Below are 9,908 nucleotides of genomic sequence, written 5' to 3'. Positions count from 1 at the left end.
CTGGAGTAATCGATGTCCCTAAAAGGGTTCAATTACAATACAAAGTATAGAGTAGATCGAATCAGTTACTCTTGTTCTTTTTTCCATTTGCCACCTGCACCAGCTGATGACAATGTTTCATCACACTTCTCGCTAGGAACCAAAACCCAATTTGGTGAAATCTTTGCTCCGCATACTGCAATGTTTCACTTGGTGAATACACAAGGACGCAGTTAGATGGCAAGTAAGGATGGATGCTTGTTCGCTGTTAAAATGATCCAGAGGGAGTCAACTTGTGCTAAGATCAGAAGCTTGTCTGAAGTCGTCCCAAATGGGGCGACTCAATTTTTCGTACTTTCTCATTGTTCCGACTTTTACCGCCGTCCTTTCCTACTGTTTAGTTCCTCAAGAAAAGACAAGCCGGTAAGATGTGAAGGTGGCGCGTACTGACTTTGTTTGAGATGTTTCCTCCTCTCTTCCCCTAGAGGAAATTGGCGCAGGAGCAAGTAGGGCATTCCGCGCAGGAGAGGGTTTTGGAATCGTGGAATGTGGATGCTTTACTCCCAAAGTGAGAGAGAGATGAAGATCTGCTCTTTGAAAACAAAATCCGATGGGTGTAACAAAGAATCTTTAATGAAATTGGGATTTTCCTTCATGGTACTGTACTACAAAAAGAAAGTGACAAGTTAAATCTTTTCGACCCTAACAACGACAAGTGAAAGTGTCTGGACAAAAGTTACTCCGTGCAACTTTCATTAGGTACACCTGCACAATGGATGCATGTTTCATGTTCCAAGGAGGAATTTAATGCTTTTTCCACAATTTTAAACAGATCCCATTTGTCTTAATAAACAGATATCACAGTCTGATTGGTTTGTTACAGTGGTGTGGGTAAATCATCTTTTGACTGAAATGAATGTAAATGACATTCTGTTACAGCACCACCCCAAAAAAGTTTTGAAGCATGTTTCTTGATAAGGAAATTAGCACTCCATAAATATTTTATTTTAAAAATACAATATTTAGTGATTTTTTAAAAAATACAATATTTACATAATTACTGTATGTAGAAAGTAATCAATTGAACAGTTAATGCATTATGATCCTTCTGGTTTGCCTGCCTTGGCCACCAGGGTGCATCATAATACACACAGACATACACCACAAAACTGATGCTAAAACATTCATTCATTCATCTTCCGAGCCGCTTGATCCTCACTAGGGTCGCGGGGGGTGCTGGAGCCCATCCCAGCTGTCCTCGGGCAGTAGGCAGGGGACACCCCGAATCGGTTGCCAGCCAATCGCAGGGCACACATAGACGAACAACCATTCGCACTCACACTCACACCTAGGGACAATTCAGAGTGTTCAATCAGCCTGCCACGTATGTTTTTGGAATGTGGGAGGAAACCGATGCTAAAACATGTAATCCATAATAGTTTTTTTTCCCACGGAGGATTAAGAATGTATGCATGTGAATATTAGTTTATGATAATTTAGTATATGTCTGCATGTGTTGCTGTTGTCTGTCTTCAAATCTACAGTACACTGCTAAAGGTTTAGATTAGAACTCCCGTACCTCTAAATCAATGCTAGCAGTCTTAGCCTGTCTAAATGTGTTAGCATAATGCTAGCAGACTTTCATAAGACTTTGTGTTTTGATTAGGAACACATTGTGTAATTCCCTTTGTTTTATGTTCCATTTTACAGTGAACTTCACTTGAAGAACTTACCTGCATCTTGTTTGAAGAACTGTGGCGACAGTTCGTGTGATGAAGAACTTTTAAGTCTGGTCTTTCATGAGTCAAGGTTCCGATGTAAAGCAGCCCCCCTTCACAGCAACATCCCGTATAATTCAACCACCATTAGTGGGTATTACGTGTTTTTTTGACCAGTCCTGGAACGACAGACCTTATTTCTTCTGAAAACCGCCCACATATCTTTTCAGTTCAAACTTGTTGGGCTTTCAAATTGAATTCAGGAGCATAGCGAGGAGAGTGACATAAAAAAACAGCCGCTCTCTTTGTCTGTTTTGGCAGCGATTGTGTGAAATAGTCACCGTGATGAGCTCTTTTGCAGACCGTGGGCAGATGCATTGGGGAGCTTGTCACCTCCATGCGTTCCACGCTCGTGTCACACAAAGGGACAGTGGCTCTGTCAGTCACAGTGTCACTTCCACAAGGCTGCATACTCCCCGCAGCCCCCCCCCCCCGGCATCGCTTCGTGATCTCAACGCTCACAGGACTTCTGCTTTTGCTGTGAAGGCTTCTGGTCTGTCAAAACAATCCGCACGCAAGGCAAATGAGTACGTACAGTATGTTCATATTGCTCCTGTCATCACCTGTACATGGGATTGGATCCACAGTGTCACTTCAAAGCACTATGAGAAAACATTTTCATAAAGTACAATACATTATTCAATTGTTTGTTTTGTTACTTTGATTCTTTATTAAATAAATTTTATTTATTACTTTTATGTCACTGACAGCTTCTAGGTCCAAACACCAGGCTCACCTGTCACAAAATGTAAACAAGGAATGATATCTGCATGGCTAGAGTTCCACATTAACATTATAGTCATAAATGCAATTTTATCAAAACCAAAGTTCATGTTTATGATGATTATCTTTGCTATGGTAAATTAAATCGGCACAGAGCAAGTGTGTATCTGTCCTAACCGTGCACAAACCCACTAGTGTGTGTGTGTGTGTGTGTCTGTGTGTGTGTGTGTGTCTGTGTGTGTGTGTGTGTGTGTGTGTGTGCATGCCAGCATGTGCGAAGGAGCGTTTCAAACCACAGGAGAAGCGAGTCAATGGTGAACGTAATGAAAATGCAAATTGCCTTTCTGCTGTTGACCTGTGCTGTCAGTCAGCGCCGCAATAATTCGATACAGACCAACTTTGGAGAAACTGGCCTGCTCTCACCCAACAGCACGACACATGCACAACTTCCTACCAAGCTATTTCCTTCATTCGTTATGGAAGAATCTTTCTCGTCGAAATGTTTTCTCCTGTCATTCCTCTACTTTCTAAACTCTCTAAACTTGTTTTTTCTTATGACGTCATTGACTGGTGACCAGTTCCAAGTGAACCCCGAAGTCCGCTGGGATAGGCTCCTGCTCATGCGAAACGTATTTTCTAATATATTCAAAAGGAGTTTGTAACGTGATGAAACATTACAGTGACGCCTTGAGATGCAATTGACGGGCGGAATTTTGTGAGACACAATCCATCACTCTGACCTTTTTTATTTATTTTTTGCTTTGACACAAACTAGACTATAACTATTTGATGTTGATTGTCAAACTAAACATAAAGCAAAGGGAATCCTATGTCGTGTGTTGAAAACAAACACAAGCCTTTTGTCCACTAGCTTAATGCTGATGCTAGCACATGACAGAAAATGCATACAGTATATTGCCACTTAAGCAACTTATATTTGAACATTGGTGCAGAAACCCATTTATCAATAAAACAGAAATGCACTGTCATATATTCTTTAATTCGTCGTGTGTGTGTGTGTGTGTGTAAAGAATAATATATCGTCTAATCGAGCAATGTGTCGATTTTTCTTTGGGGAGGGGGGGGGCGTACTATGGATCTTAGAACGACACTGACAAGTTCAAAAATGTATGCAAAATGACAAAAAAAAGTCTCATTGTCGCATCCTACCGTCTTACCCTTCAATCTTAATGAGGTAGAAAACCTTAAATACAATCTGGCCCAAGACGAAAATTATTTACACACATTTTTTAGGACAAGCACGGACTCCTTTACCAATAGCAATGAGCAGCCTTGTATGTAATCTGCAGCAAGTATCCACCCCAGCAGTGATGTAGCAAACACATGTAAAAATCAGATGTTTACCCAGTGGATTGCTACTGATGGAGCAGAACCCTTTCCTCTTCCTGGACAGCTCGTGGGCGGTTTGCTGTCAGTCAAAGCGTCACAGGGCAAGTAATGCATAACAAAAATAATGTCACTCTCATTTGCATTCTGTCCCTCTGCGGGTTTGTATATCTCCGTTTCCACCACTTTCACACAACTGCTGCCTCCTTTTCTTGTATGTTATGATTCGCATTTGCAAGTCAATGACACTGAGCTTCCTTTCCAAGAACTGACTGCATGTATTCCTCCGGAGGCGTCGAATTACCTCTTGGTGCCGCTGTTGTATCCTAGCTGCGGTGAACGTCGCTCTCCATGGTTCTCAAACTCTTTCTCTCAAAAAAAAAAAGAAAAAAGGGTGCCAAATACTTGCCTTTCGCCCATCGTTTATAGTGCAATTCAGAAAATTTAACTCGACCATATTCATTTGCTATGAATAACTGATTAGTGGCAGCGTCGAGTGACAAGGCACAATATTCACTGTTAATAGGATAAACCCACTCATGTTTTCTCCGTCTATTATAATATAGATACTTGACAAACATGAATTGTGTTTAGGTGTGGTTCACTTCCAAGTAGCCATTAAAGTGAACAGGATACATTGTTTATATATTTTGTATGACTATACAGTATGTATTTTTTTTTAATAAATAGTTTGGCGGACTTGCCTGGTTTTTAGGTCAGCAACAGTCTGATTGTGAGTGTGGATCGTTTTCTGTTTTTCTGTGACCTGTGACTGGCAACTATTTTAGGGTGCAGCTTTATTAGGACTAGCGCTATAGAAAATTCATGTACAGTATTACATGAATAAATATTGTTTTGTGTTGCTTTTTCAACTGTCTACATATATGAGATTGAACAGTATGATGATGATGATGATGATGATTTACTAGTTAGTTAGTTGTGGAGGTAGTAGTTGTACTATAGGTTCGTTTGTTGGTTCGATCCAGAGGTTTAATGCTGGAGCTGTCCAGTATCCCGGAAGTAAGGTGTACGCCGCAAAAAAATAGCGTAGTGCCTTCCAAAACAAGAGCTTGTTCGTATCAGTGATTTTTTTCTGCAGTTGTACGCGTTTCATAGAAGTATTAATATTCTAAGATATGTAGTAACCATTCCCGTGATTTACACCCCGCCATTTCACACGATTTGGCGTGACGCGTGTATAGCTCTTTATTGTGAAATAATCGCCGGATAATTTGCGCATCCGAAGCGTAGCTTGACTCATGAAGTGAACAAATTGCTGAGAGCCACTGTGCGTCGGCACAAACGGGTGGGCTTCTGTGAGAAGTTAAAACCGGTTTGTCGAAGCGCAACGTGGACTCGTCCACGGCTTGCGGCGCGCTGAGCTAGACGCTTGCCAACTCAATCCACGTTCTATGACGCCGTTTTCTTAAAGTCGCTAAAAGGTGGAAAGGCAACCTGCAGCGGCATCACCTCGGAGTCGGAGTAGCCAGACACCGCTGCAAAAAAAAGTTAACAGACACCTGGATACTCGGGATAAAACTTTCCACTTTTCCTTGAGGGAAACCCGTCTTAAGATCTTCTCATTTCGTCTGTTGGAACGCTGACACAATGTTTGGTCAGCACATGTTACAAGCCGGGAGCTTCACGTCCATGTCAGGGGTCGCTCGTTTTGGGAAATGATGACTGTCAGCACCGACGGCAAAATTATGGTCAGAAGATGGCTGGTGACGTTCAAGCCCTTCAGGTAAGCAGCTGCCTTCTTAAAATCCTGTTCTCCCCTCTCCTCGACGTTATTATTTAACTGGACACATACTTTTCTTGTCATATGTCATGGTTTCAAAGTGACAATCCATGAATTAGACGGACACCTTCAGAACGGTACTTACAGGTGCAAGGTGGTTTCTTAGCTCAGTTTAATTCAATGAATCGCCAGCTTTATGAATGAGTACTCATCCTGGCTCGCTATAATTTATTTTACAATGGTTATAATTATATATTCATGTTGTCAGTGCAATGGTTCTCAAACGTTTTTCTTTATTTTTATTTTTTACAACAAATACCATCAGGACGAACATGAGTTAAAATGTGGAAGTGTAATAGGTTAAAACACAAATCAGAAATCATTTTTTAAAAAACATTACTGCAGTCCGCTGTAACAGTTAGAACATTAACTCTGCTTAAATATAGAACAATAAAATAAAAGTAGATTTTACATAAGTTTAAATATTACCTAATGGTTTGAAAAAGAACATACTTTAAAGTTAAATACACTTGAATTGCACTTAACAAATGTACTGTAAAAAAAGTTTGAACATTAAATTCTGAGATTCTGTCGCCTACCACAGGTGATACTCGTTACCATAACACTTTAAAATCAACTGGTTGTCTTCCAATTAGGTTCTCAGAGGCCAATTTGAGGATCGGGTGTTTTGAGGAGCTCCTGCTCAGGCAAGAGACATTTCACAGTTTTGTTAATTTTCGCACAATTTCCTACCTACATGTATGAATGAGAAGCACAGCACGTTTTGGGAATGTCTGTGAGTAGAAAATCAAATCTGATAAAAGTAATGTAAACGTTGACGAAAGAGAAATTGATTTATGAAACCGACATTGTAGCCACATTTTCAGGGTAAGACAACTCATTTTGACACGGCAGCACCTCTCCCTGCACATGAACAGTTTCCTTTTTTTCTGGACTGAACTAAAACACATGCCTACCAGAGCTGTGTGCAGAGGCTATTCAAGAACCAATGGGTGGGTCATTTGTTGCCACCCCCGTTCAGCAGATGTTTTCCCCCCTAGCAGAAGGTTTACAGTAGGGTCAAAACAATATTCTGTAGCACCCATGGAGCGAGTGGTGAGACAATCCCCGAACATTACAATTAGTGCATGCGCAAAAGCAACTGCATTGTTTCTGCACAGAGACTCACGAGGGGCATTGTTTTTTCTTTTAACAAATAACTGCTCTTGTCGTCAGAATATGTGACAGTTGGACAGCTGCTCGTTTTTGTTTGACATGTTGAAGTTTAGGACCTGCTGAAGTGGATGCTTTCCAAACGTGACAAAATGAACTGATTCTTAAAAAGCCACTTATATAAAATATCAAGGCTGTCTCAAGCCGTAGTTCTTGTGTCTACAATACCCAAAGAACTGCCAGAAGGCCGATTACCGGTGCCAGCAAAACTTTGCCTGAGAACGCCAACACCTCCCCCATAGCTGGCATGACTGGTCTACTTTCCAAATCATCCGCAGAGGCCAAATCAGATAGGTGTATATATTTGAGGGAGCCAATTAGCCGATAGCGCATCTCCTCTCCTGATCCAATTAAAGGGAGCAGAGCATTTACTTTTAAGCATGTTAATTAAAGGCTCGTCAGTGCAGGAGGAGCAAGGTCTAATCCTCCCGCATCACCCACCTAACAGCCCTTTGCAAAACAGTTGAATAATAATCAGGGGGGATGACGATCTTTTCGGAGCAGCCCCTCGAGCCTCGCGCCGGCTAAATAGATTTTATGCCTCTTTACACTTCATATCGACCTCGATGTTGCTCTTCCCAACATACAAATGCACTGCATTGGAGATGCTCTTGTAGACTAATGAGTTCACTTCTCAAACTTGGTGCCTTTAACTGTAATTTGTGATCATTTCAAGCGGCAGTCTGTGGAAAATGAGCACTTTCAGTATCATGAATTTGGTACTCTGTTTTCTGGTATCCTGGATAACGGTAATTGCCTAATCCCAACAGCAGGGGATTCCAAACTTTTTTTATTTTGGCCCTGCATACAGAAAAATGGAAGGATGAAAGGGCCACGTTAAAATTATACATTTTTTTGAAAAACGCTAAATTCAACCAAGAAAGCAATTATATGTTTGTATTGTCGAGTTAATTTCATCAGCTTTCTGTTCAGGGTCTTGAGGCAAACAGTTGAGGATTTTTATCCCAAATTTTAGGGGTGGCCAACAGCCATCTATCTCACAGGGTAGATCCAACTCGGCACTAAACAGCTGAATCCCATCTCCACATCCAGAACCCAAAAAATGAACAAACTGGAGTAAGTGACCATTTTTCAAACGGTTACTTGAGGATCATTAATGTGATGTTTGCATAAATCAGCCATAGAGCAATATGTGGAAGAAAACATTTTTTGCCTCTAAAATTGAATCTTTATTTGCTCCAGTGGTTTGAAGATAAATTGTTAACCTTGTAATCAAAAATGGTTTATTTGTATCATCGACTATAGAGTCATCCAAGAGTCAAAAAGTCGGCTGAGCAAGGCTTCGGTCCACTCGTCTAAACGCAGCATTTTGGTTGAAAATTACGTCGGTGGGATATGAATTAAGCAACCAAATCCACCCGCTTTTATCTATCTCCGGGGGCGGCTATTTTGGCGATTGCTGTCGACTGAAAATGACATCACTGTTGTTCAGGGCTCACCTGTTTTCTGCCTATAAAGTACCGTCTGCACAGAACTGCTCAAGGTGGTCTCTTCATTTTGCGTTCAGTTGTGATTCTTCTTTTTCTTTTTTGCATCTGAAAAAAATGGAAAAAAAGAAAAGAAATGAAATGAAACACATAAGCATATTCATACCGGAGCTGCATCAACCACAAGTAACTCTCGAGGACTCAACGTGCGGAGTCAAGTCAAGTCAAGTCAACAGTAATTACAGAGGACTTTCAAACAGCCATCGCTGCATACAAAGTGCTATACATGGAGCAATTTAACATGCACAATAAACAGTAAGACCAATCGGTAATAAAGGCGGTAGAAAGCACCAAACAGTAAAACAAAGAACAAATCTAAGTCATGCCGAATCGAATGCCAAAGAATACAAGTGAGTTTTGAGGAGGGCTTTGAAGATGGGCAGCGAGGAGGCTTGCCGAATGTTCAGTGGGAGATCATTCCAGAGAGAGGGACCAGCAACAGAAAAGGCTCGATCCCCTCTGAGCCTCAGTTTAGTTCTTGATACTTCTAACAAAGACTGGTCCACAGACCTGAGGCGCCGGGCAGGTGTGTTGGGGCGGATGAGCTCAGAGAGGTAAGGTGGCGCGAGATTATTCAGAGATTTGAAAACAAAGAGGAGGATCTTGAAAATAACTCTAAAATGAATGGGGAGCCAGTGAAGGGATGCCAGAGTAGGAGTTATATGCTCCCTCTTATGAGTACCAGTCAAGAGGCGAGCAGCGGCATTCTGGACCAGCTGAACGCGCTCAATGGAGAATAAACAAATGTATTAGTCATGATGGCTCCTATTTTTCTGACAACCTTCCTTCTCACTCTGCCCACCTTCACCTTCTTTTAACTAATCTTGGGCCCATGGCAAATGCCTTTTTTTGTCATGTCGTGGGCTGCTGAAAAATGGATGGCGGGTTGCAAATGGCCCCCGTGCTATACTTTGGACACCACTGCCCTACATGTATGAGATGAGTACAGTACCACTGGGGCTCATCCTGGGTTGATTGCCATGTCCAATCACTGGGGACATGTAGACGAGCAACATTCACACTCGCATCCGCACCTATGGACACTTAAATCTGAAATCAACTCAACATGCATGTTTTGGAATGGCGGAGGTTGATGGAGAGATCATGCAAACTCCACCCAAAATGAATCAAACCTCGGACGGACCCATGAGGCAGACGTGTGACCCACTTGCTCACTGTGCCACCACACTTCTCCATCCAACAAGCAATATAACGCTGTAAATTTTTTTTTTCAGCAAAAATAAACACTTGCTTGAAGGATTTTTTATGACTGGGCCTACCTTAGAATATCAAGCTCGTAAAAGCAAGAGTCTTCTCCCTCATGCGTCATTCGGCGTCTTCTTTATCCCTTTGGGTGAGCCGGATCAGTAAGTTTTGTGACTTCATCGCCGTCATTGGGAATTTCTTCCTAACAAGCCACATTAATATCCGCTGTTTCCATTCCAAACTTTTGCATTTCCTCAACACTTGTCACCTCTGAGCACTTATGAACCGTTCATTGTTTTGTTGTCCATTCATTTATTCAATACAAAAGGTCACTTGTGAAGGACTACCTCTAAATTATGAATGACATTCATTTTCTCTCATCCGCTGCTAAAA

At 41.5% G+C, this 9,908-nt stretch overlaps 1 protein-coding gene across 5 annotated transcripts in view; it reads left to right on the top strand.

The window, feature by feature from the left end:
• The first annotated feature begins 5,091 nt into the window (after nt 1-5,091).
• Nucleotides 5,092-9,908, top strand: part of LOC127613157 (alpha-1,6-mannosylglycoprotein 6-beta-N-acetylglucosaminyltransferase B-like) — a 71,931-nt gene continuing 67,114 nt past the window's right edge. For 4 of the 5 annotated variants that reach the window (XR_007966085.1, XM_052084081.1, XM_052084079.1 and 1 more), the window contains exon 1: nt 5,093-5,571. Coding sequence is in view for 3 of the 5 variants with exons in the window: in XM_052084079.1 (XP_051940039.1) it covers nt 5,504-5,571 (68 nt within the window). In the remaining 2 variants the exon portion in view is untranslated. Of the gene's footprint in view, nt 5,572-9,908 lie in introns of all 5 variants that reach the window. The other variant, XM_052084080.1, reaches the window with a different exon arrangement.

The sequence above is a fragment of the Hippocampus zosterae genome, chromosome 13, assembly GCF_025434085.1.
Source record: "Hippocampus zosterae strain Florida chromosome 13, ASM2543408v3, whole genome shotgun sequence".
Lineage (NCBI taxonomy): Eukaryota > Metazoa > Chordata > Actinopteri > Syngnathiformes > Syngnathidae > Hippocampus > Hippocampus zosterae.
Note: the sequence above shows the minus strand (reverse complement) of the source record. Positions and strands in the feature narration are given on the sequence as shown.